This window comes from Grus americana, chromosome 1 (assembly GCF_028858705.1).
Source record: "Grus americana isolate bGruAme1 chromosome 1, bGruAme1.mat, whole genome shotgun sequence".
NCBI lineage: Eukaryota > Metazoa > Chordata > Aves > Gruiformes > Gruidae > Grus > Grus americana.
The window spans coordinates 58,863,411-58,889,977 of record NC_072852.1 but is presented as its reverse complement, the minus strand read 5'-3'; the positions used below and the strand labels follow the sequence as shown (position 1 = coordinate 58,889,977).

General features: G+C 48.2%; 3 protein-coding genes across 10 annotated transcripts; 2 read left to right on the top strand and 1 right to left on the bottom strand.

Moving 5' to 3' along the window:
• Positions 1 to 47: 47 nt before the first annotated feature.
• LOC129201528 (thiosulfate sulfurtransferase) lies at positions 48 to 8,921 on the bottom strand. Its single transcript, XM_054812961.1, has 2 exons — positions 8,255 to 8,921; positions 48 to 534 (listed from the first exon to the last, which is right to left on the bottom strand). Exons 1-2 carry the CDS (start codon positions 8,838 to 8,840, stop codon positions 236 to 238), a joined length of 885 nt encoding a protein of 294 aa, XP_054668936.1. The 5' UTR covers positions 8,841 to 8,921; the 3' UTR covers positions 48 to 235.
• A 21-nt stretch (positions 8,922 to 8,942) lies between these two features.
• On the top strand, positions 8,943 to 11,975 carry MPST (mercaptopyruvate sulfurtransferase). The gene is made up of 3 exons (XM_054812960.1): positions 8,943 to 9,060; positions 9,626 to 10,278; positions 10,886 to 11,975. The coding sequence occupies exons 2-3, from the start codon at positions 9,684 to 9,686 to the stop codon at positions 11,182 to 11,184; spliced, it is 894 nt and encodes a 297-aa protein (XP_054668935.1). The 5' UTR covers positions 8,943 to 9,060; positions 9,626 to 9,683; the 3' UTR covers positions 11,185 to 11,975.
• A 6,626-nt stretch (positions 11,976 to 18,601) lies between these two features.
• KCTD17 (potassium channel tetramerization domain containing 17) lies at positions 18,602 to 26,309 on the top strand. 8 transcript variants are annotated; one of them, XR_008575435.1, is made up of 8 exons: positions 18,617 to 18,829; positions 19,830 to 19,938; positions 21,712 to 21,803; positions 22,724 to 22,819; positions 23,195 to 23,320; positions 24,049 to 24,187; positions 24,366 to 24,581; positions 25,579 to 25,610. XR_008575435.1 is itself a non-coding variant. In XM_054812969.1 (7 exons), exons 1-7 carry the CDS (start codon positions 18,617 to 18,619, stop codon positions 25,758 to 25,760), a joined length of 882 nt encoding a protein of 293 aa, XP_054668944.1. In that variant the 5' UTR covers positions 18,602 to 18,616; the 3' UTR covers positions 25,761 to 26,309. The 8 variants fall into 8 exon arrangements, 7 of the variants coding, with proteins under 7 accessions (XP_054668944.1, XP_054668937.1, XP_054668939.1 ...); XM_054812969.1 differs by lacking the exon at positions 24,049 to 24,187 and having other exon boundaries at positions 18,602 to 18,829; positions 24,518 to 24,581; positions 25,579 to 26,309; XM_054812962.1 differs by lacking the exon at positions 24,049 to 24,187 and having other exon boundaries at positions 24,518 to 24,654; positions 25,579 to 25,739.
• The last annotated feature ends 258 nt before the right edge of the window (positions 26,310 to 26,567 follow it).

Below are 26,567 nucleotides of genomic sequence, written 5' to 3'. Positions count from 1 at the left end.
AGCAGGTCACAAGCAACAGAGAAGAATTAGAAATATTCACAGATGCATCATCTTAGATGTAGATTTTATTCATTGTGAGAAGTTCAAAGTTCAATAGAAATCTACCGATCATTCTTAGAAAAATTGGCAAAATATAAATCAGCATGTTTTTTCTTTACTTCCACCTCCTCCCTTTCCCTCTACCCTGGGCTGGAGACAGCTGCCAACTCTCACTGCCCAAAAACCAACTCTCCCTCTAGGCCTTGTTACGCTTCAACTCAGAGACCTTGTAGCGAGGTGGGGCACGGTGGAACCACTCTGACCAGGAACCATCATAAACAGCCACATCACGCTTGCCACATAGGTAGGCTGCCAAGGCAATGTGACATGCCGTGACACCTTTGCGGCACGTGGCCGTCAGTGGCTTTGAGAGATCCACTTTCTTCTCACGGAATATTTGTTGGATCTCCTCAATACTCTTCTCATGGCCAGTTTCTGTTAGGAATGAGTGGAAGGGTATGTTCACAGAGCCAGGGATGTGACCAGATTCCAGCCCTGCAAGAGTGAACAAGGAAAGGAAACATGAGCAAGGAGACATTAACATAGGTGATAAAAGACACCTACAAAAGAGACACTAAAGAAACATCATTGCAGCTACTCCCACATTCTCTCCAAGATACTCATCTGTTTCAGGTGATGATGAAGATGCAAAGCAGCATGGGGCTAAAAAGAGGAGGACAAAGATTATTAAACTTTGCTGAAGTCAAACCTTCCAGAATATTTAGCAAACTATTTCCTCCCTGAAACCAATGAGAGGTAGGCACCTGAAGAAGCCCTAGATGTGACAAGAATCAAAGAACCACCACAGAAAAGATCCTAACAAAGGCATTAAAGGGATCTGTGTAAAGAGAAATGCAGCAGTGCATTTCTGACCTTCCCAAAGTTTGCCAGCAGTGTGTAGTGACACGGCTTTCAGAAGCAGGAAGTGTGGCTTGTATGTGGAATTTGTCAAAGTAGTTATCTGTTCACAGTTTATTCCTGTGTCACTTTAAAATCATATTTCAGAAAAGTAAAGCAACCTTAAAGTCAGCCACATGACTGCTGAGGCAGCTATCCTGGGGCAATGGGGTCAGAGAAGTGAGAATTTAGATTTTGTACCACTTTTTTATCCACTTCATGGATGAAATCAGCATGGGTTCTGTTTTTCTACTGGTATAACTGACCACTTCAGGCAAGTTGAAAGTTGCCTCTCACGAACAAGGTCTTTAGAGAGAAGCAGATATAAAAATATGATGGATAAGATTTTATCATGCCCTTGAAATTCAAACTCTGTCACTATAGGCTTAATCAAAGTCCATTACACTCAATGGAAGCTTTTCCACTGACTTTTAGAGGCTTTGGATCAAGCCTTGTTGGAGCAGGAAGCATTATATATTATGTTGAAAATGCATTTCAGGGAGTGGTTCCTTGCTAGATTTGAACTTACAATGAGACAGCCCTGAAAAATCATGTAAATAGTAACCTGTTTCACAGACAGCTTTCCACTTGCCTAAATCATCAGGGTAACTGATCTCAGGAGATAGGAGAGATTGGGGCAGGGAACCTTTGTCACAGTCAAATGATTAAAGTATACCTAGTCACAGATCGACATCACACATCATAGTAACACTGCAGTTTCATCGCTTATGGAGAGTGATGTCATGACATGATGAAATACGTCATAAGAGGAAAACAGGCTTTTGGTGGGGTACTGAGGAGGAGATTTTTGCTCTGCTGGACAAAGAGTGAGAGCCTAAAGACAACCAAAGCTGCCCTAAGTCAGCTTCACAAGATCTCTCCCTGTTCCAGATGGACCTTCTTTGTCTCTTGATTCATCCTCCCCAAGTGCCTTAGAAATCTGGCACTGATGTCTACTAGTCACCTCATGCATCCTTCAGAAATATATAGCATTACAGGGAGAAGTCAGGAGAAAAACTGCTGACTTCTGGAGGGACTAACATTTAAAAAGAAAAAAAAACGGAAAAAAGGAAAAAAAAGGGGAAAAAAAAGTGTTTAGGACTGATGCTTTCACCACATTTTTTCCAGTTCCAGAAAGCAACAGTTCATCACTTCAGTACAGAGAACTGCAAAACCCATGCTCTTTAATATAGTGTTTGTATGACAGAGGGGAAATAAAAATAATACAAAAAGTAAGTGTGAGAAAACCTTGTTTGAAGTTCTCAGACTGCAGAGCTGCTCACTGGAGAGAGTTACATGCCTGGGTTAGGCTACCACTTTCCCAGAGAGTGAATGGTCCTGACCCTGTCATTTGGCAAGGGATTTCTGCAAGGCTCTGCTGCAGTACTGGTGATCACCCCAATACAGACAAGTCTGTGAGCCACAGAACACCACTCTCACAGCATCCTAGGGCACTGGGAAGATGTGTACTGAGATCGAGAAGTCCTGGGGGCTGAACTAGAAGGGTCAGCTCTTGCTCAAAGAAGCTTGCTGGGCCACTGATTCAGTTCTTAGGTGTCCCAGACCCCATGGCCATGACCACTTTTCTAGACTGTTCACATATCTTAAAATAAGTAGATTTGTACCCCTCTCTTAGGAGACTGCTGTGACATACACTCACCACCCTTAACCAACTCTTCAGTTAGGAGCTGAGCAGAACTGAAAAGAACAGTCTCATTTTAGAGTATTTTTTACTTTGATCTATAGGGAGACTTCCTTGCTCCAGAGATTCAAAAGTCTGTTGGAGTCAGAGATAAATGCCTGCGCTCTGTGAGTGAAAGATGGGGAATTCTGTAGAAACTGCATTTACTCATGTATGTGGGTGTTCAGCTGAAAGAAAGAGCTGACATTGCATGACCACGATCCCTTGGACTGCCTAAGAAGCGCTCTTGAGTGATTGAGGAAGTTTTTATCAGCTCACTCTCTGCTAGGACAAGAGCAGAGAAACACAGGACTGGAAGGCAAGGCTGGACGGAGCATACTCCATGCCAGATTCATGCAATCACCCTTAGAAACTCCAGGAAGGAACCCTAGGATTACAGAGTCTGGCTCCCAGCTACTACAGTGATCACTTTATACGCTCCTTCTCATAAAAGCATCCATCTCAGAATCAGTTTGGATTCTTGGCATGAAACTTCCCGCTGAGGCACCTCCTTGCTCACACGAGGAGGAATATTAATTTCCAAAGTTAAATTCATCACAGTCAGTCCATACACCATTTATCCTTGAGCTAACATTGCCCTGTGGCTGAAAAAGTTTTTCTCTCTTTCTGCTATTGCTCCAACATGCTGACAGTGAGCACTCAGCACTCCCAACAGCCTCATGTCCCTGGCCTAAACCCAGTAAGAGCTCACTAGACACACTTTTCACTGCCTCTGCAACCTAGAAACAGTTCTAGGTGACCACCGGGCTTCTGGATAAGGAAATGGCATTCCCTAGCATCTCGACTGGTAGACAGGAGGTTAATAATTGCTGTTGTCAAAGCCAGATCACATCTGAGGTTCTTGTACCCAACTAATTCACCCCTCTTATTCTCTTCTATTGCTTCCAAATGTCAGTCTTCAGCTTCTAGAGAAACATAAGCCATTAGGAGTTTCAGGCTACTAAGCATCCAACCTTGCTCTCTGTAGCATTACACTTTCTGTCACTTCTATCACTGCAGCTGGTACCTCACATAATACTCCCTATGTGATCATTTAAACCTTCCCTAGGCTGTGCCAGCAGCACGTTTCAGTAGCAACTCCCTTTTTTCAGTGCCTCTATGATTCAGAAAAATATGAAATAAACCACAGAAGCATAATGATGGCACCATGCTGGGAACTTCCAGCCCCATAGATCTGCTTTCAGCACAAACTATTCTTATCTCTCAGTTTTTTGGGAATCGAAAAGTACCTGTGCTCTTTGCCCTTTTCTCACATTGAACTAATAATTGCCCCTCTAATATTATGTCCAAAGTATTAATGAAGTCCGAATGGAACAAGTCTACCTTGTAGGTGCTTCCAATGGCTGGAAGAAAAGATTAGACATAACTTCCAGACATGCACGTTCCCATTTCTCTTATCTGGCAAGTTAATTCTGTTGGGAAGGAAATAGAGCCCCTAGCTGCAGTGCAAGTTTACCAAGGTATTTCATTCAATTTTGCCTTTATTTCAAATAATTTTTCTTGAAGAGTTTTTTGAAAGCCTTCCAGTCTATCCATGTTATGATAATAGATCAACAGGTGCCTAAGTTGTGCTGTACCTCCTATCCTAAATATAAATACAAACTTTGCTAGTGTTTCTGTCCTACAGAATGACGCTTTGATTAGATTTATTAAATTCTTGTCTCACAGAGTTGCAATGTCACATTACTGATTTTTGACAAATATTTGGGATGGAGATCATCTGCCTCTCAGATTTGAGCACATGGATATCTTTTGGTTATACTTCCTCTTTAGAAATGATCATTTCCACTTCTTTCCCCTTCTTCTTGCTAGCCCTCCCTCTACTCTGCAGACTTATCCTCAGGAGAAAAAAAAGACAGTAGCACAGACTCAGTATAATTCTGAGGCTGTACACAAATAATCTTTCATCTGGAACCCCTGCTAACTGCATAGCAACCCCATTTACTCTTTCTCTCCTTGTTCTCTTTTTATTCACTTTGCTCCAGCAGTTTTTGTTATTTGTTTTAATTCCTTTTGCCAAGTCTCACTCAGCTTGGCTTCTGGCAATCCTCCCTCACAATTTGTAACCTGTAATATGTTACCTTCTACACTGCTTAATCCCCTTTTCCACATCTGTTAAGATTCTCTGCTTAAACATTTTTTTTTGTTGGCTATTTATCTAAAACTACAGACTCTTCTCTCTAGCTTTTCCCTTTGTGAAAGCACCAGATGGAATTTCTTAACATCAAAAAGATAAAGGATGTGCCTTGTCCACATTTAACTCCCTGTGGTCCTGGAGCTGGCTGGCTGCAGATAGCTGTTCCCTTCCAAACGCCTCCTCTGTTGCCTCCTTTTTCATCTCTTTCTTCCATTCAAATCATATGCCTTGGAAAGGACTGTTAGTGATCTCACCTAACCTACCGTGAACTCACTGGAAGGAACACTTTAAGCTTGGTCCTGGCCAGCTCCCTGAGAAGTCCTCACAGTCAGATCAATAGGCCTTTGCCACCAATGTCAAAATATTGTGTGCATATACAGCCAGAAGAGTCAGCTCTAAGAACCAGCAGGGCCATGGTGCTAATTCTGGCAGCTGATGTTTGTCGCCCTCATCACACAAACGGGCAGCTTTGGATTGTAGGTTCCTGTGGGCTGAAACAGACTTTGATAAAGTCTCTCACTCTCCATGTTGTGCCTTGAGTATTACTTCATGGACAAAGCACAGCCAGTCCACTCCCAGCTGCAGACTCCACTTGGAAAGGGAAGAAGCAGGAACATTTTATTCTCACTGCCACTGCACATTCAAGCTGAGCAAAAGCTTTATGTTTGAGGCAGGGAGGACTGAAAACTGAGAAAATGGACAAAACCTTAAGAGTTGTGTATGCACAAGGGAGACAAGGACTACCCAAGGCCTGAGAATGAGAAGAAAAATAGTTGGAAGGTCATGAAACTACTTTAGATTTGCTTTCTTAGGGTTGTCAATCATTGGAACAGGCTGCCCAAGGAAATGGTTGAGTCACCATCCCTGGAGGTATTTAAAACATGCGTAGATGTGATGCTTAGGGACATGGTTTAGTGGTTGGACTTGGCAGTGCTAGGTTAACGGTTGGACTTGATGATCTTAAAGGTCTTTTCCAACCAAAGCGATTCTATGATTCTTTTTTAGATGACAGATTTCTTGTCTGGCAACTTTCCCCGCTTTTCTCAGGTGTCTGCAAAAGATACAGAAATTCACAACTTTTCTGTGTGCATTTGTTCAGCTATAATTCTTGTTCCTCATTTTTCGGTGCCCAATACTCAGAGTGTCAACACTGGTAATCATCATGTAATTATTTTTATAATCTGCCCCTGGATTGCCTGGGATTGTCTCAGTTCAGGCTGTTTCCACAGACCTGCACTCTACAGCACCTGAATAAGTAGGCCCTCGCAGAACCTGGCTGGGCCATTGCTGAATCACTGCTAGCAAGCAGGCCCGAGTTGCTAGTTCCTCCAGAAACACAGCACTGTGCAGGGACACCTTTAACCACTCAGTGCATAGGTCAGGGCTGCATATCTGATAGGCTTATGCTGTGCACCATCCATGAACATCCAAGCTTTTTCATCCAAAGCAATACCTGCATTAAAGATCTATGAAACCTGGCTTATAGAAATGCTGTCCGTTTTTCTCCACCCTGGCAAACTGGGTAAACCTCTCCTAGCAACTAAAAATTAGCCCCATATTATTTCTTATCTTAAATGCTACAGAGGTCTAAATCCCAGCAAATTAGCTGCTGCATAAAAATAAAACAGGGACAACTAATTCTTATCACAAGGAACTGAAAAGCTAAAGAGGCAAGAGAGTCAGCTGAAATTAGCCTCTTCTAGAGATGGAGTTCATGGAACTGGAGAGATTAATTGACTTAATTAGGAAGTCAAGAACTGAGGCAATAATTAAACTGAAATCACCTGAGAACACAGCAAGTTCCTTAACCTCAAGACTATTCTTCTTCTCTAAATTGCAGGCAACGTTTCTCCTCCCTGATTGGATGACCCCTGTAATTAATCAGCATTGATTTCAAATTGCTCTTTTAGGTGTAAGCACTGCCTTTTACCCACTGCTGTCTGTAGCACCGCTATGGCTAGCCTGGTTCAGGCGGCTGTCAAGCTCCTGTGGAATAAGCAGCTGCAGCTGGAGTGCTTATCCTGCTGGATCTGCTGTGGGAAGCAAAACTGGACCACCACAAATAAACTGTTCCATGCTGACTCATTTCAAAGGAAAAATCTGTTTTCAAGATGCTATCAGGGGCTACAGTTATTTGTCACCTGCTGACAACTCCCACTTTGGGAAAGAGAATGCAAAGTCCACCAGCTCCCAGAAAGGAGCATTTTATTCATGTCTTGAGGTTAAAATTCAACCTTTACTTTGATGTGCTGCAGTAGGCAAAGAAACAGAATGAGCGATAAGCCTAACTCCCCCTCTCTCCCTGCAACAGTCTCCTCTGTCACTCCCATTACCTTTCTCATCCTCTGTGTTGCCTTGCACAGGTTGAGCAAATTTGGGGGGGGTGGGACTCACTGTAGACACGTGACCCACATGTACAGAGCCACTTACAGCCAAATGCTCCTGAGGTTCAGACAGGGAATTTATTTCAGGACACAGTGTCACACTCAACGGCTGTACAGCAGCACACGCATAAGAAAACAGCCAGAAGAGAATTACAACCTGCATGTGAGACAGCAGCACAGCGCTGTCTCAGGACTGCAGAAGCCTGCCGCATGCCTGCGCCTGCAACAACTGTTGCTGTGCTTCTCTGTGCTTTGTTTTTGAAACCCTGTATTTCTTTTTAAACCATTTCTGCGATTCCCTTTTAGAGGAGAGGTTATTCTGGGATATACCAAGGCTTAAATTACACAGTAAGGGCCTCCTTTACCAACCAACTTAAATTTCGTTCCAGGCACACCAGCTGTCCCCACTGCACAGGACTTCTCCCACCCCTGCTGCTTGTGTGTCCAGTGTTTGACCGAGGCAACAAAATCAATTTTTGTTCCTGTTACTTGGGGCATTGAAAAGAAAAAGGATGACAGACCATACATTCAGCAAGGGTTTGGAGCTTTTCTTAAGCTTGTTAGATTTAATGGCAGAGAGCAAAAGGACAAAGCAAGTTCTCTGTTTGCTGGGAACCAGAGCAAGAAGGAAAATGTCCCTTGGGTTACTGTATTGCCTAAAACCCAAGCTTTTGCTGATGCATTCATTATGGTGAGAGGTGCCTGTATGAATACTGATAGTTTGTGCACGTCTGCTAGTGATAGATAGGGCCCTGAACAAACCCCTGGGAGCTCCCACCTCCCGTGTTTGCATTATGTCTGATTAACTTCTGCAGGGTGTGGGACACGGGATCCTGGAGCCAACCGACTGTGGACCTTTTCTGCGATTTCCTCCTGCAGTTTTACAACCAACTACAAGAAAAGCAAACTGTGAGGGCACTGGGATCCAACTGCTCAAGTGTGGATCCTTTAAGGTAAATCAGCGAGTTAGGCTGAAACATTCCTGTGCATTAGGAAAATCTGTTTGCTGGCTGGGTGGAGTTGTTACACCTGGGCTAGTATCAACACTCATCCCGCTCTGGTGCAGGGGGCAGGTGTCATTCCCACCTCCATTACCTTGGTCCAGCTCAGTCCCCCGGAACCGGCCCTCGGGGCGGGAGTCCACGACCTGGAACCGCAGGGACCCCACATTCTGCATCATTTCCTCAAAGGTCTTCAGCAGGATCGTGTTCAGCTTGGCCTTAAAGACAGCTGGACTGGGCTGGGTGACCTCTGCTGTGACGGGGTGGCCCTCCTTCACCCAGTTCTTGAAGCCGCCATTCAGCACAGAGACCTCCTTGTGTCCGAAGGCCCGGAACATCCACCATGCACGGGGGGCATAGAAGGTGCCCAGCTCATCCCCGTCATACACCACCACGTGGGTGTTGTTGCTGACCCCCAAGCGCCCCACATAGTCAGCAAAGTGGGACTCGCTGGGCAACATGAAGTCGTAGGGGGAGGACTGGTCCCGGCACTCCTCGATGTCAAAGAATGACGCCCCGGGGATGTGCCTCTCCTTGAACTCCTGCCGGGCATTTCGCTCCTGCGGTGGGTACCAGGAGGCATCCAGTACCCGCAGGCTCGTCCCCACTCGCCCGGCCCGCACGGCCTCTGAGAGCCATTTAGCGGTGACCAGCGCCTTGCCGAGCATCTGTGCCGCCATCTCGAAGGGCCGAAGCCAAGAGGGGGCGCGCCGGTAGGGACACACACACGCACACAAAATGGCGGCGGCGTGGGGACGCAGGGCGGGAGGTGCGGCCCGGGGGCGGGCGGCACCGCCCGAGACCGGCCCGCTGGGAGGGTCCCAGCTCCCGCCCCCCGGCGGCGGCCATGGCTGGCGGGGACTGAGGGCGTGTGCTGCTCAGCTGAGGCCCAGCACGGAGGTACGGTATGGGGCGGCGCGGCGGGACGGCTCGAACCTGATCCTTCCCTCGCTGCTGCGCGGAGGGAACTGCAGCTTCGCCGGGGCTCGGGGTTCCTAGGCGGGAGGGGTTTCAGCGGGAGGTGGCGGGGGTCCGGCCTGTGTGAGGGGTGTCAGAGCCCTGGTAAGGCCTCGGCTGGAGGCGGGCACCGGGGCGGTGAGAGCGGTGGGGCAGAGCTGTGCCTCACCCCGGGGCGCTCGGCCCCCTCCGCTCAGGGTCCCTGGGGCTGCCCTGCTCCCCTCTTGCTGCTGTCAGCGCTGGCTGGTGGCCCATGGTGGTGGAGGGCCTTGGTGGGCTACCGGGGCTGGGCATAGGGCAAGACTGTGCCATGGCTGTCTTGCTCGGGGCAGGGTTTGGGCTGAACTCTGTGAAACTCTTATTTTAAGGGCTGGAGCATTTCAAATCCCTCACTGTAGGCTTAGCCTGCACCTCAGTGCAGATACAGGTCTTTGATCCCAAAATGCATCTTTGTCCAGTCGCTTTTTGTAAGGCTGGTCTCTAATTTGTGACTTTCTTCCTTTTGCAGTCAGGTGGATTCAGGCAGACTTCAGGAGTCAGGTAATCTCTGCCAGGCCTTAGGAGCAATGTCGCAACAACTCCTCTACCGTGCTCTGGTGTCTGCAAAATGGCTTTCAGAAGCCATTAAGTCCCAGCAAGCTGGTCTGGCCTTGAGAATTGTGGATGCATCCTGGTATCTGCCAAAGATGAAGCGTGACCCAAAGCGGGAATTTGAGGAGCGCCATATCCCTGGTGCAGTTTTCTTTGACATTGACCAATGCAGTGACCGTACCTCACCTTATGATCACATGCTGCCCAAGGCTGATGACTTTGCTGAGTATGTGGGGAAGCTGGGTGTGGGGAATGATTCCCATGTTGTGGTGTATGATGGCAGCGACCAAGGTCTCTTCTCAGCACCCAGGGTGTGGTGGATGTTCCGGGCCTTCGGACATGAAGCCGTCTCCCTTCTGGATGGCGGCCTGAAGAACTGGCAGCGAGAGGGGAATGCACTGAGCTCTGGGAAAAGCCAGGTCGCTCCCTCTGAGTTCCACGCATCCTTGGACAAGTCTCTGGTGAAAACGTATGAGGATGTCTTAGATAACTTGGATTCTCACCACTTCCAACTAGTGGATGCACGTGCTGCAGGACGGTTCCGGGGAGTAGAGCCAGAGCCCCGAGATGGTAATGTGCCACCTGAGACATTGGCGTAATAAAAAGGGGCTTCATTTAAGGTGCCCATCAGTTTGACTCCTGTAGAGGTAACGAAGGGAAATATGGTTGCCCTTTATGGGATGGGACTTGAGACAGTGTATCCACCTGTCCTCCTTTCCTTTTGACCAGCAAGTGCTGCCCTTTGAAAATTCAGGAGTGTGGCAGCCATGTATTTTTTTTCTCATGAGAGGCTGTGTTGAGGAATGTAGCTTTCACACACCTCAAAGATAGTCATTGGTCTCTTTGTGTACTGATGCTACTCTCTCCTTCAGAAGGGCCTGTGGAGGTGCTTCAGTCAGTGCCTCATCAGAGTGGGTCGCTCTGATGCGGGGAAGATGTGGAGGGAACTGGGAGGATGAACAGAACTTGACAGGATTGTGTCCATGTTGTAACCTCCAGGTTACAGCCATCCTTCCTGAGTAATCAGTAAAACAAAGTTTTTAAAACAAATACATATATTTTTGTTAAAAATACACTAAACAATAAATTATCCTCCCAGTGAAACAGAGAACGGTTTTGCAATGGATTTGTCCCAGACAGTAGAGGTTAATTCTCATCTGTATTGTTTTTCCTCCAGGAATTGAGCCTGGTCATGTCCCTGGGTCGATGAACATCCCCTTCACTGATTTCCTCACAGAGTCTGGCTTAGAGAAGACCCCTGAACAGATCCGCAGTCTGTTCCAGGAGAAGAAGGTGGACCTCTTAAAGCCAGTGGTAGCCACGTGTGGCTCTGGGGTCACTGCCTGCCATGTGGCTCTGGGGGCATACCTCTGTGGCAAACCAGATGTCGCTGTGTATGATGGGGCCTGGGTGGAGTGGTACATGCGGGCACAGCCTGAAAATATTATTTCTGAGGGAAAGGGGAAGACGGTGTAATAAGCTGCTTCCTCTCCCACTGGTGCAGATAATTTGCCTTGAAACAGGATTTGGAAAAGATGGGTTTAGCATTCCTGGTTAAGTGTCGTGAGGTGAAGGTGTTGGGTAACAAGTACGCGCACACGGTGCTTTGGCACTTTCTCCTTACCCTACCGCTGCTGCTTAGGAGCATAAAGATGACCTGGACAGCCAGCTGTAGGTGACCCTGCTTGAGCAGGTGGGGTGAACCAGGAGTCCTTCTGCGGTCACTTCCAATCCCAGCCATTCTGTGATTCTGTGACCTTTTTACAGTATCCGATAGAAGGGGGAGAGAGTGCTGGTGGCAGCGTGGGGAAGTAATTGAGTCAAGCCAAGCTCATGACTCAGGACGTTATACCGTGTTCACTCACAGGATGGTCATACTTGTATAACTGTGCCTCATGATCTTGGTCTCTGCCTCTGTCCTAGAAGCCATCCATGCATTTTATGGCCATTTTGAGTGCAAAACTTAGGGGAAAAACAAAAGGAGCAAATATGACTTCCAGGTTGGCACTTAGGTTAGAGACCTGGTTTGGATTTCTTCTTGCACTTGGACTCTAACTGCAATGTGTACTTAGGCAGTTTTGTACCCCCATGGTCCAAAATCCCCCTTGGGGAAAAAAAAAAAGATTCTGGAATTAAAAAAGGGTAAATAAACATGTGTTTCAAGGTCTTTCTGCTGAATTAAACTTAATATGAGTGTTGCTTGGGTGATTCCAGGAACTCTGTTTGTATGGGATCACTTTGGATGATTAAAATTATATGTTTCCTTATTTTCATGAGTTGAACTACTTCTCTTACCCTCAACAAACTCTTTGTCCCAGGAAGGACAATGGCGTGCTTCTCTGTTGGGACTTCTCACCATTTTCCTCCTTTCAGTCCTTGTCCATATGCTTTTTGGCCTAAAACTCCACGTTAGTCAGTCACAGCTTTGTTCTTCAAAGACTGGATGTCAGTTCACATGGTGAAAATTGGACTGCATGGGTGTTTCCATTCTTTCCATGAGACTTGCCATAAAATCTTAAAAAACTTAGGGGAACTGAGACATCCAGAGGAGTAGCCCCCAATGGCAAGTATTTTTTGCTGAGACCATTGTCTTATATCTGAGAGTTGAAATCCCCCTGGATATTCCTGACAATGTTTAAGAATTTGTTCTCTCTAGGATTTTCTCCTCACAAAAAAACCCACCCCAACATCAAAACACACACAAAAAAACCCCTAAACCAAAACAAACCCCTTGCACCTGTTCTGGCTCACTGGTAACTTAGAAAGTTGATGAGACAGTTTCTGCTCTTGGCCTTGCAGTAACAGGTACTTGTGGCCATCTGAGGATGATGGGATCATCCTTTGTAGGGGATGCTATGAGTGCTTATGGTTATAGATTTCAGGGTCCCCTCCTAGCCACTGAATATGAGGGCTGGATTCCCTCCTATTGAAAAGTGTTTATTCTTCGCATTTGCTTTGGCCTTTGACCGCAGCCCTGGCTTCTTCCTGGGCTTGGCTTGCGTGCACATAAGCTCCATTTCTGCTTGCCTTCTGTGGAGCTGGAGTTTCACTGTCCAGCTGATTTCTTCCTCTGTGCTTCACACCCACACATACAGCCTGACCCTTCTTCCCACCCATTTCCAGTGACTGAAAGCATTTCATTTCCATGCTTATGTCCAGTGTAACAACCCAGCTCTTCAGGGACTTGGGGCTGGCATTACAGCAAGTGCGGAGTATACAGAGTGCACAGGCGTCTGAAATGAGTGACCCTTCAGTAGGCAGTGCAAGGCACAGATCTGGATAAAATAATAAACCCTTATATTTGCCAACTCTGTTTAGTTCTTTGGGCTTAGATTTCCCAAAAGGGCTTTCTTTGCAGGTTACAGCATGCCCTGCAAATTGTTAAGACTTTTCAGTTCTGGATCTTAATTGACGGTTTAATTAATTTTCTTCTTCCTGCTAGGGAAAGGTTTTCTACTGTCATGCTTCATAAGTTTCCCCACCCAGGTAATCACTGTGTTTTAAAGGCTGGTAGCAGCACCTTCCTTTATCCCAAGTGGGGCAATTTTCTAGCAACTGTTTCCTGCAGGGCAAAGGGAAGAACTAGTCAGCGTGTCATGCAGGACAGCTGATTGCAGTCTGTAACTGAGGGCATTTAAAAGAAAGCCCAAAAACTTTTTAAGCTGAAGTATGGTGTTGATGTGAAAACGAAAGGATAAGCAGTGGCTGGGGTGACTGGCTGGGAAAAGCAAGTGGTGCTAAACACTGTGGAGGGGCCTCCCAATCTAAGCAACATGAGCGTTGCTTTTTATGACACTTTAAAGATATTTGTACAGTTTTGTCTAGTATGGGATCTTACAGCAGGATCTGGCTTGTGATGTCTTCAGAATTTCTAGCTTCTCCCACCATCAGCCAAGCTAGGAAGTTTTCACGTGGTGGGTCATTAAGGTTTAACGCCTTGGGAGTGGCTGGGAGGTGAGGCTGATTTTTCAGTATGTGTCCAGGCCCCTCTGTACAGACAGAGAGGAGTGCTGTGCCTGCTCTGTTTCTCCAGGAAAATTTAGTTACTAGAGAAAATTTACATATTCTTTCAGACTTTGTTAATCATTTCCAATGGATGCAGGGGGCTGCTTTTGCTCTTGTCCTTCCAGAACATTTGGCAGTGCAGCTTAAGTGCTGTGTTTCTTTTTTCTCACTGACCTCCAGCAGATCTTGGGGTCAGTGAGAATCTCACTGCTTCCTCTTGAGACTGAGCTGCTTTTCTGTGTGCTGTGTGTTGCGGGGAGGTGTCTGGTGCAGCCCAGCCATCCACCTGGAGATCGCAAACTGCGTGAAAGATTTCCCTCTCCCATTGCTCTACATTTTGACTGTGTGGCTCGATGACATCTAGCAGGGCCCTTCCCCCTCTCTGGTATGTGTGCCAAAGCTGGTAGTACTCAACTGCCCTTCTCCTGGCCAGGTTTTTTTGAACCACAAAATCTCAGCAGTTCAGTTTCCCAGCTTTTGGCAGATCTTTTGCCAGATGCTTATCTTTGCCTTGATTTCCCCACAGAGGAGAAATGGAGAACTTCTTCCCTGTGACAAAATATTTTATCTTTCTGGAGTATACCCTGTTACATCATATATCAAAAATCTGTCCATGAGTGTTTTCTGATATTCTCCTTCCTTTTAGTTGAGATCTGTTCTCATGCTGCAGACAAAGCACTGGGAACGTTGAGGAGACTGAGACAATGTTTTCAAAGCCTAGAGAGTGCAAAAACCTATTTTGAGCCATAACAGATGCTACTGGACATATGGAACATCTGAGGGAACTTGCACCGGGACTATAAATGTTCTGCACATCTTTATGTCCCTGACTCGGTGGGTTTCCTATGAGAACTGGAAACTGGGAAGGGGAGAAGTGGATATGAATGCAAATCACTACTGTTCATTACTTTCCTGTGGAAAATTTGCCACAGGGAAAGGGTAATAGCGTTTCTTTGGTGGGGTAGGGCTCATGGTTGCAAAAAAGTAGCCTAAAAACCAGCCTTGATGTAGGAATAGGGTCACGTTGACCTGTGGCTGACTTGAGACTGGAGCTTTTACTGCTGTAATTTCAGAATCCCAGGCCAGCATGTAAACCCTTTATTGGTTTATTGGTATATTTTACTATCTGTAATACTTTTGTCCTGAAACAGTTTTGGACTCTGTGAAAACAGTCTGGTCAATGGTTCTCCAACAGTAATCCCACACTCCCTTGTTCCTCACATGTCATCTTCCTCCTCTGCCTTCCTCTTCCTTCCGTACTGCTGCCTAGCAGTCAGGTTGCACTATTTCACACTTCATTTCCCAGCAAACCTTTTGCTCCACTGCAGGCTTTCCCAAATCAGCCCTTCTTCTGCCAGCACTGCTGTCCCTTTCCACTAATGACCACTGCTGGAGAAAGATTAGCTCGCCTGCATGCCATGGGACCTTTCTCTTCCAGTTCCAATATGCCTGGCTCAGCTGGCAGTCAAGCTGGACTCTGTTGGCTACAAGTGAACTGTCTTCCTCCTGCCCCCAAGTCCAGATTAGGGAGTTTTCTTTTCCCAGTTCACTGTTGGCTTAATGGCAAATGCCAGATCATTACTTGTCCTCCCCTCTCTCTTCCCATAGAGAAGAGAGAGGAGATGGTTTCTTCTCCAGTGCCTCGTGTCACAGTGTTCATTAACTAAATGATCATGCAATTTTAATCCCAGATGTGTGTTCCCAGCCTGCCAGAGTGGTGACACTGTCTGTGCCAACACACGGTGATCCCCACTCCCACTGACACTCCACAATGCAACAATTCCCTAAGAACAGCTCTGCAATGTCAGTGATGTATTGAACGCCGTGTACCCAACTGACTCGTCGGGCTGCAGTGTATGTACGGAGCCCTGCAATGTATGTACAGAGCACTGCAATGTGTGTAGCTTTCTGCAGGTTTGCACTGCAGGCCTGCTCGCTGCTGAATCAAGAAGCTCTCAGTTTACCCCCGCTCTGTTTTCCTCAGCTCTTGCCATCACCTATCTACCCCATGTCTGTCTAGCTTTTCCTGCTGCCAGTCTATCTGTGCAATTGTCCCCATGATTAGCTAGGTACTCAGCAGTGCTGTACAGCATTACACTATCACAGAGCCCTGTGTAAGCTCTTGCTTGCTGCTGTCTCTCTGTTTCTGTGCATATATTTTATATACAGTTATCATCAAAGCAGGAGGAACTGCCATTGGATTATTTAAATTTATTTCTCCTCTGTTCTGTTGCTTAGTTTCAATGGACCTTAACAAGAACATGCTATTTGCATCTCAGAACTGTTTCTGGTGATGGTGTGAAAATCAGGTCTGTATTTAATTCACACCACCGACTCTTCATAGCATTTCAGTCCGTAACTCACCCTGGACTGACTTCTTCCTAAAGAGCATTTTCACGTACAATGGGGAACGCCCTGTCCTGGGGGTTTTCCTGTAAAATTTGTGCTGTATGTTGCAGAAGAGAGGGCTCTGGGGATGGGAGTGCTCTATCTTGACCTCTTTCCTTACTTACAGTATACCCCTTCTGATTTACCGACTAACCTTTCACACCATGGCCCTGGGGTGAGCAAGACTTGAAGTGCTGGCCACAGATGGAGGCTGGTGTTGCCGGAAGAAGGTGTGCTCTGAATATGGACTATCCCTGACCTGCAAGCAGCATTGGTATGGGAGAGGTTGGGGAAGAAGGTGTTGAAAACAAGAGGTTGGACCTAAAAAAGATCAAGAGGCTGAGGGGCTGTGAGAGGAGGAAAGGGAGACAGGGTGATCCCTTGATAGAAGGAAGAAAACAAAGGCAGGGTGGATTTCTTGGCAGAGGAGATAAGGGGCTATAGGCTGCCACCCAACTACTGCATTCGTATCAGAGAGCCACAGTCCTCACCATAATTCTCTGCTGGAGCTGTGGCCAGCACAGACAGGGTCCTGCATCCCTTGTACACCAGAGTGCAGGGCAGAGGTGTCATATTTGCCATGGTTTGACTCAGAGCCAGAAGTAGGATGGCAGCAGTCCCACAGCCCAAAGCTGTGTTGCACTGTGATGCTTCAGCTCGGGTTGGTGTTTGAGCATCTTTGATGCCCACCACTGCTCAGTGGAGACTGGTCTAAGGGCTGGCACTAATTTGGGCCAAAGTCTGCTCTGTACAGGTAGGCAAAAATAATTTTTCATCCACTCCCTATTATTGGTCACTCTAGTGCTCCTGATATAAATTAAAGGAAATCTGAGTTATTTGAATTTACAACCTGCAGCAACTGAATTGTTCCTATGCTTAAATTCAGCAATCCTGAAACCTTTTCCATGTAACCTTCTCTTCCTCTCCTTCCCTTTGCACTCTTCCACAGAGGGAGCAAAGTACACACTTACACCGCCTTTGTGAAGGAAGTCCTGGGGTTTGGGGGAAGGGTGATGCTGCTTTCATGTCCTGTAAAGATAAAAGGGAGTGATTTGTAAGTTAAAGAGGGAAAGATGAAAAGAAAAGGAATATAAGAGTAAAATATAATCTTTATCCACCCTCTTCCCCCAGTAAACTCCCACCTAAAAAGACACAAAGATCTAGGTGCAAGAGCAATGAAGTGTCTGCAAGGCATCACACTGTCTCTGCAGTGCTGCATTGCCCTGGCAAGGCAGTGCCAGAAAGTTGCTTAGGTGAGGGAAGGCTTTGGGCCACATTCAGGTGAAACATCAGCCTTTCTTTTCCATTTCTAATACGCTTGAGCTGCTGGCAAGCATGGCTGTGCTGAGGTGGGAGTGGGAAAAGCAGAGCTGCTGGAGAGAGAGCTCGTTAAGGTTGTGTCCATGCCAGGGACTGCATTTGAACAGAGTCCCATGGGACATGAGTTGCCAAGCTCCAGGCTCAGCCTGGCAGGCGTGAGTGGCAGAGACAGGACTCGATTCCGTATGGCAGGATTGGCACATCGGCCTCAGCGGGTGATATGTGCCTGGGGCAGAGGTAAAACTCTGCACAGAGCTAAGTTAAAATCTGAGCTCTCTGTTGCCCAGACACAAACAGGGATGGCAGGAGCTCAGGCGAAGGACACAGGAGGTCTATGGCATGGTTTGTGCTGGTAGGGCAGCGCTGGAAGGGGGGAGTTTGCTGAGTCAGCAGCTCTTCTGAGCTGGAAGAGAAATTATTCCTGCCCCCTGCCAGCACTTCATGCAGATCCAGGATACAGTTCCCAGAAGCATCGCTACATATGTTAGCAAGAAGGCAATGGTCTGCACATTTTGCAGCAAGACCAGCGTGGCAACTGGTGCAGCACTGAGCTGTGAGCTGGTGGTAATGGATGTCCTGAAGGGAAAGCTGTGGAGTATAGCGCTGATGGGCTTAATCTGCTGACTGCCAGGGAGCAAGTTGTTCTTCCTGACTCCAAGGAAGCTTGCAGGCAAGAACCAGGACTGGAAGAAGGCAGACTACCAGCTGCAGAGCTGGGGTCATCTAGGACAGTGCAGCCCCCTTCATTAAAGCATCCTCATTGCAGGGACAGTGGGCTGGGAAAACTACAGTTCCCAGCACCCTTTTGTGCATGTCCCTGCAAACTACAGTTCCCAGAACCTTTTAATGATTCAGAGAGGATGTCTATGGAAATAAATGCCGACCATTTTTGCATAACACCCTGCACCTCTGAAATGCTGGCCAGTCCATGGTTAGTGGAAACAGGAACAGGGGAAAAGCCAGGGAGCATCAGCGCTGTGGAGCTGTGGTTTGTGCCCACCTCTAATAGTTGCAGCGATATCCTCCAGCACAGAGCATCCTTCCTCCCCCCCAGGACATCCTTGGTGGTCACAGAGAGGACCCTGGCCCCTGGAAAACAAAGCTGCTGCGGAGGGAGAGGCAGATAAACTACAGATCCCGGCATTCCCCAGCAGGCAGCACCTGCGGCCGTCCCTGCACGCTGGGGGAGGGGGGGATGAGGATGAGGATGGAGGGCGGGGAGGAGATGCAGGATACCGTGGGGCTATGCTGCACCTGGGACATCCCACCACCCGCTGGCACCCAGGCTAAGTGGGTGAGGCTTAATGTGGGGGGCACCGTCTTCCTCACCACCAGGCAGACCCTGTGTCGGGAGCAGAAATCTTTCCTGTGTCGCTTGTGCCAGGGCGAGGAGCTGCAGTCGGACCGGGTAAGGCAGCTGGGTTGCCTCCCGCGCCGTGCCCCACCGAGCATGGGGAGGGCTGGAGAGATGCAGGGGTGGAGCCAGGCCCCGACAGCTGCAGGAGTAACCGAGTGAAAAATGTCTCTTTCTCCCCCCCCTCTCCTGGGAAGGATTTCCCCTTGCCAGATCCCACCTTGCTGTGTTGTAGCCTGGCACCTGTCTTCCCAAGCTGGGGAAAAGAGAGGCCACCCTCCCCTGCACCTGCTCTCCCACCTCTCACCTCACATCCCCTGGGTCTACCTCCGAGCTGTATCTGCCTGACTTAGCCTTGTCCCCTGTAAAGGGTCTCTCTGCTCTCTCACACCAGGCCTGTACACACAGTTGCAGAAGGAGCCTGAGACCTATTTTTTTTGCTTTCTCAGCTGCGTTGGTCCATGCCGAGACAGGCATGCTGAGCATAACAATACAGGAGTTAAAATCCAAGCTGGACTGACTTTAGGGCCTCTCTGTAGTCCATCTCAGGAGAGTAAATTATTGAGGTTGGTTCCGTTTGCCACGGGGGTAAAGCCTGTAGAAAGTCAGAGTTCAGCCACAACTTCAAAAAATCTGTGTTTTTTTCCCCAAAATTCTGTGGTGCTGTGGTGAACTTTGCAAAAAAGCTTGCTCTGCACCTCACCTGTGGGTGCAGGTCAAGATATCCCCCTTGCGTGCTGGCTGGCTGTTGTCCTCTGTAACTGCCTGTGCATGTGTGTGCTTTGGGATCCTTTAGTTAATCATCATCCTTTGGATCATCTCACAAAAGAGTGGCAGCAGCATGTTCTTCCACTGGACAACTTTGCTATGTGCACTGTGTAAGTGATGGTACCATGGAGAAGCTGAACCATGGGCAAGGCCCCTGGTTTCCAAGGATTCTTAGAAACAGTGAACATTTTTGCTTGGGTTTGTATTTTCTTCTAGTCTGGAGCGTTTGTAGATAGGTGATACCTTTCCCATGGGGTTTTTATCCTCATTGTCTGTCTGTTGCTAGGATGAGACTGGTGCATACCTAATAGACCGGGACCCCACTTACTTTGGACCCATCCTGAACTTCCTTCGTCATGGGAAGCTGGTCCTGGATAAAGATATGGCTGAAGAGGGTGAGTCTTGGAGCTCAGAAACTTCCCACTTAACATTGCTGCTGTAGCCAGGATGCAGTAGGACTTGTTATCGACCTTGTTGTCTCTCATTCTCCTTCTGGAGGCTGGTGTGGGGGGAATTTGAAAGGGCTATCCCTGTGTGCAACTCTTGGAAAGCATACTGATGTTTCCTTCACTAAGGGTGTTTGGAGTAGGTGGGAAAGGCATCCTGCACGTGTTGTGGCTTCATGACTGTTAGTTCAGCAGAGGTGTCACTGACATAGAAGTAGGCAAGATCTCTCAGTCTCAATAAACCATTTTATTACTTGTTCCTTATCTGCTTTTAACCAGGCTTAGTGATTGAGTTTTCTGTTAATGACTGAGTGGTTCTAATTAGGAACGAAAACCCAGAAGACCAAACAGGACCAACTTCATCTCTTCTACTGACTGTATTAAAGACCATCATTAATCAGTGATATGTAACGTATGCTACTAGTGCTCTGATGGGTTGTGGACCGCAGCGATTCCAGTGGAGCAAGCCAGACAAACCAATCCTTCATTTGAGGTTGACAGGAGGTCCAACAGGAGAACTCAGTAACATCATCACGGTTTTACCAGCCAATAATTCCTAATGCCTTGTAATTTTTGGATGCTAGATTCTAACAAGCAGCCAATTCCAAAGACAGGCTGTGCTGTCCAGCCCTTGCCAAGCACGGTTTCCGCATGTTCATTAGTTTTCTTGCCTCTCTCTCTTACATATTTTTACCTAATGCAAGGAAAGTTTTCTTCAGGATTGTCTTATGAATTATAATTCCAAAAACATATCTAAGCAATGGTACAAAATTGGAAAAAACAGGACTCTCAGGTGTTTACAGGTGTAATCCTGAGGTCAGACAGAGTTCATCCACAGGTTTTAACATCATATCTGAAGCGTAAACAGGAGTCCTGTTCACAGTTTAACATTGCCTTTTGTTCCTGCTGCAGACACTCAGGCTGACATGAAACTAACCCGTTAGACAATTCATGGTTGAATGAGGGACTCTAAAGGGGTCTGAGTGTGTCAGGTAGTGAAGGATCAATCCTCCCACCTGCATTGTCTGTGTACTGCCCTGGGGATGTGTGAGTGTTGGTTCCTAGCCTCCTTCCCCTCCTGACCCTCTGGGAACCCACCTCCCTTCCCCTGAAGGCCTGTTAGCAGACAGGTGAGTCTCGGGGCGGGGGGGTGATGGATGCAGACATCATTGAGGGAAAAAACCACTTCTCTGTTTACCTGCTTTGAGGTGAAGCACAGAGGAGAGAGCCAAAGATCATCTGAAGTCATATGGGGCTGCAAGGTGGGTGCAACTCCAACTGGCCCGGGAGGAAAGTTGGGATTTTTTAGTCTTTTGGTGACAAGATCAGAAATACTTGTGGTTCTCTGGCTTCCAAAGAGGGCCTGGACAAGGCGATAACTGGTGATCATTGTGAGAGGGTAGAGCCAACATTTATTCTCCTTGGGCAGTAATCTGTGAAAGGTCTTAGTGGTCCTCGGCAGAAGCCTTCACTGGTGGCGCCGGTTTCTGTAGTAGCAGGCAGCATAAGGAAATTGGGATGAGCATTAGGAATGCAATGCAGAGAGCCAGGGTTCAATTCTCTGCACTAAGAGTTTCAAGCAACAGAAACCTGTTAAAAACTGAGGCTGGAGTGTCATTTCTCGCTATGGACCTTGGGAAGCTCAGAACTGATCTTTTGCAAGTCAAAAACCAAAGATGGGCTGTTAACCTTCTGTCTTTGTGGTCCTTCTGTCTGTCTCAGGGGTCCTAGAAGAAGCTGAGTTCTATAACATTGGTCCTTTAATCCGAATAATCAAGGATCGACTGGAGGAGAAGGACTACACAGTAACTCAGGTACGGAAAGAAATGGCAAGGAAAGATGGAGTGGGGTGGGCAAAGGAGGGAGTGTGGAAAGGGAGAGTCTAGAGTCTAGAGGGAGAGTACTCTTGGGAGAAGCAGCAAGGAATGGAAAGAAGCAGCTAATTAGAATTTATGTGCTAATGTCTCCATAGCAAAATCTTGCAGGAGACAGGCTACCACCATTTTAGTTACAATAAACAAGTTATAGGCTTATTTTGCATCCCCAGAAGTAATGCTGGATGTAGCCCCTGAAAGCAAATCAGCTCCTCTAGCTTTTGGAAGAAGCCACCTGGTTGCTATGGGATATGGAAGGATGTTTGTGAGGAGAGCGGAGGCATGGGGAGGAGGGCTCTGGTGTGGGGAGTCCTGGGAGTATAATCACATGGGGATACCTGTAGAGAAACATAGTGGGAACAGGTGAAGAGATGTCTGTGGAAGAGTTAAATGCAGAAATTGAGGCACGAGGAATCAGTCCTGTAGCACAATCACACCTTATCTTGGCCAATAACCTTTTAAAATCTATCTTCTGGGAGCATTGGCTGACATCTCACTTTTCATCATGTCTGCCTCAGGTTGTAAGCCTCCAGCAACACAGTCACTTTGCACTTGCAAAACCCCATCAGCATTTGTTGCATTTGCATAAATGACTTTGTAATAACAAATGCAAACTCCCCATCAAAAAAGCCCAGTATTTTCTGGGGACAATGCAGGAAGCTCTCCAGAAGAGATACTGTTGTTCTTGTTCCCCATGACAGCATAGTAGAAAGTTGGGTTGTGGTTTCCACTCCCCTTTAGGCTGGGACATGAGGAAGAGGACAGGTCTGTCAAGGAGGGGTACTATACTTCCTTCTGCAGGAAGGCAACAGCCTTTAGCATTTGACCGTTGTCAACATGCTCTGCAATTTTGTTGTCAGGTGCCTCCTAAGCATGTCTACCGTGTGCTACAGTGCCAGGAAGAGGAGCTCACTCAGATGGTTTCCACTATGTCGGATGGATGGTGCTTTGAGCAGGTATGGAGAAGGTAGAGGAGCCTGGGCAGGAGATGTTTTTTGGGAAAAAGATTATGGATACCATATAGTCCACAGGCAAGGCACCTTTCCCTCTCTGAGAATGTTGGGTCAGTTGTTGATGGTGCTATCACACTGGCTCTCTCTTGCCCCTTCTCTAGAGCTGTAGAGGATGCTGTGTGAAGTTAAGCTGTTTTGCATCCTGGCTGACTCCTCTCTTGGTTCTCTGTGCTGCCTCCTCAGCTAAGTTATGAGGCCTTTCTACTGGGGGTATGGATTGAACTCCTTGCTACATGGTGGGCTTTCTGCCTTGCTCCCCAGGTGGAGTGGATGTTTGCAGTAACATGTGCTTGTGATTCTTGCTCTCGTCTTTTTTAGCTTGTCAACATTGGCTCATCCTATAACTATGGGAATGAGGATCAGACAGAGTTCCTGTGTGTGGTCTCCAAAGAGTTGTACAACTCCCCCAGTGGCCTGAGCTCTGAGCCCAGCCACAAAGCCAAGGTGAGACTGACTTTGCTATGGCCCTGCTCCTGTTGCCTATGAGACCCTTTGCTCGTTTGCTCCCTCTTTCTTTCCTCTCTCCACTGTGACTTTGGGTGCTGCACCTCAGTGGTGAAACACAGGGGCTTGTCCTGGTGTTCAGCACCATGGCCTTACACCCGTTGCCCAAAAGGAGGAGTGTGTGTGTTGAGAGTGGTGGTGTCCAGCTGTGTGTGGCAAATGGCTTCAGCAAGTGACCCTGCCACTTTCTTATGCTGCTCTAACATCCCCCTCATGCCTTCTCATGACCATGCTGTGTGTGTCACTCTGCTGCTGTGGTGTGATTTCCCTGAAGGTTTTGCAGCATTCTCTTTCCTTTTGCTAAGTCCCAGCCTAAAGGGCAGATCATCTGCTTTCCTTTCTGAGGGAAGGACAGAAACGTGTGGCAGTGCATGACATCCTGTAGACACCTAGGATACAGAAAGGAGCGCTAGCGACTGATGGCTGTTGTTGGGCAGTGGGATCGCAGCACTTGTAAATGGGTTAGATAGCCCTGACCTGATGCTCCAGAGGAAGACAAGTCTCTTTGCTCCCTGACCCAGAGCTGTCTTGGCCATGGGGGAAGGTCCCTTTTTATTCTGGCGTTGTGACCATTGCTTTATTCCCTCGTGTGTCAGAAAGAACTGCCATGGCTCATCTTGCAAGTATCTCCACTCTTTCTTCCCTTTGTCCTGCATGCTGGGCCACAGAGCACAGAGGAGGACCTGGAGGAGGAAGAGCAGGAGGTGGAGGAGGAGGCAGAAGCAGAAGCAGAGGAGAAAGGTGCAGCAAATCCTTGAGGAAAAAGATAAAAATAACCCCCCAAGCATAGACCCGTCCACCTTTCTGGTGAGAGCTCACAGCTAGCAGCAGGGAAGGACTAGGGCAGGTGTGGGGTGTGGGGCAACTCCTCTCCAGGAGCAGAAGTCTCTCTGGAGATAAAGCTCACAGGGGAGAGCTGTTACTGTGGCTGCTGCTTTATATTTTAAACTGTTTGGTTTATTTATGGTTATATTTTTATTTGCAGACTGTCTATTCGGGATTGCACTAAACTCTTTCTGCCTCTGGACTCTCCGTCCTGCTCCCCTCCATGTCTGTCCCGCACTGTCACCTGCCTCCCACCCTGCTCCACTCCCCAGCCTCCAGCATCCTTCCCTCTGCTCTCTTTGCTCCCCCTAGGGCTCAGAGCAGTCCCTGCCTGGGGCCCTGTCTCTCTCTGCTCCTCACTTTTCCTCCTCTGCAGGTACGTTACCTGTCCGCACTCTTGGCTCTCGCCAGCCTGAGCACTGCATGAGTGACTCACTTCCCTCTTGTGGGTATGGCCCGGGTTTGTAGAGCTTGGGGAGGGAAGGGGAGGGAGGGGAGGTTGACTCAGTCCTTAGGTGGTTTTTCCAATTCTCATGCTATATGTGCCTTTACCTGCCAAGCAGGCCCTACTGCTCCGGACCAGAGGCTCTGGCAGCAGAAAGGAGAGCGCAGCTGGGAGAAATGAAGAGGGGTGGAAATGAATGCAAAGCAGGCAGCGGTGGCACGGGGAAGGGGGGAAGTCTGCCACGTGTCTGCCTGACACGCATGCCAGATTGCTTCTCCAGACTGCCGGCCGCAGCTCCTCTGCCTGCCAGCCCGAGAGCGGTTTGCAGAAGGCAGCCTGTGATTTTTTCCCCTCCCCGCTCTCGCTTCCCTGGGCTTTTCCCCCACCGCCTCTGCCAGGGTGAGGCGAAGTGAGAGAGGGTGGCGAAGGCAGAGCGGAAGTGGTTGGTCCCCGCTCCAGATGTTCTTGCAGCTGTGTGCAAAATGAGCCGCTGTGCTCTGCCTGCTGCTCAGGGAGGCTGCTCGGCCGGGGTGCGTGGGGCTCACTACAGAAGGCTTTAGAAGGAGGATTTCTCTCATACTGGAAAACTGTCTCTTGTTAAACCAGAGTTGCTCAGGGCCCCCCTCCGTCCTGGCAGAGGGCACTTGTTAGCTGGCTGACATTTCTCTCTCCCTCTGTTTGAGACCCTCCTTGTCCATGGCTGTGGGACCTGACCGTTGTGCTCTTACAAGTCAGTGTATGTTAATCATGCAGACTCTTTCTTCCTTTTTCTCTGTTCTCCCACTCTCACTCCTCAAGTCTTTATTTTTCTTCTGTTCTCATTTCCTCTATCATTTCCCTTTTCCTGTTTCTCACTCTCCCCTCCATGCTCCATCACTTTTTTTTCCTGCCGTTGATTTTGTTTCTCTCTGTGTCTCTCCTTCTCTAGCTGTTACAAGCCAGAGGTCTGAGGATGTGATCTCGACACTCCACTCCAGCCTTTTAATTTCTGGTTTATATCTTTATTTACGTACTGCAGTGTATGCCCCATGCCCTACAGTGACACTCCCCAGCCCCCTTCACTCTTCATATGCAGCCATCCTTTTTTACAAATTCACCTCGGAGGCTTGAGCCTCAGCCCTGGAGGAGGGCAGATGCTCCAAGGAGCCCCTGGGCTGCTGTAGGGGCTAGAGCCCGCGGCCCCCCCGCCATGCCTAGCAAGCTGGCTTTCCTTAATGTCACAGTGGCCCCTGCTGGGGACATCAGTGATCAGCCACTGTGGTCCCTGAACACCCTGGATGCGACTGGGTCCCCGAGGTGGTGGCAGCTGCTGTAGGACCAGTCCTGGCTCTTTCGCTCTTGCAGGTAGCTGGTCTGGGCTTGTGGCCAGAGGGAAAATACAGAGCCACTGCCCTTTTCTGGGACACCTGCACTGCTCGCGGGATGTCCTTGTGCTGGGTGTCATGTTCCTTGGTGTCTCCTTCCCTGTCAGCCAGAGCAGCCCTGTGTGGGCAGGGTGAGGAGGAGACAGGCATGCTACCCGGGTACCGGGAACATGCTGGCACCTGATGTCATGTCTGCAAGCATGAGGCGATCCCAGCCTCGGGGAGCAGGGTGTTTGCTTCACTGCTCTGTCTGAGGACACCAGGTTGTAACTCCTGAATAAAATTCACAGTCTGTTCCTCCTTGCTGTCTCTCATTTCAAGTGGCAGAAATTTGCGGCTGGTAGAAGGGGCTGGGAGCTGGAGAAGAGGAGTTTGGTTTCATTCTGGAGCCACCAGAAGCTGCTTGTGCTGTGCCTGTCTTCTGGGGGCTAGAGGTACTTCCCACTGGATCTGTGCTGCATCCCCACTGCAGGCAGCTGGGCTACAGAGGAGGTTTGGTTACTGGTACCTGCACCCCTAAATCATAACAATAAGCGAGGACCACCTATCTAGC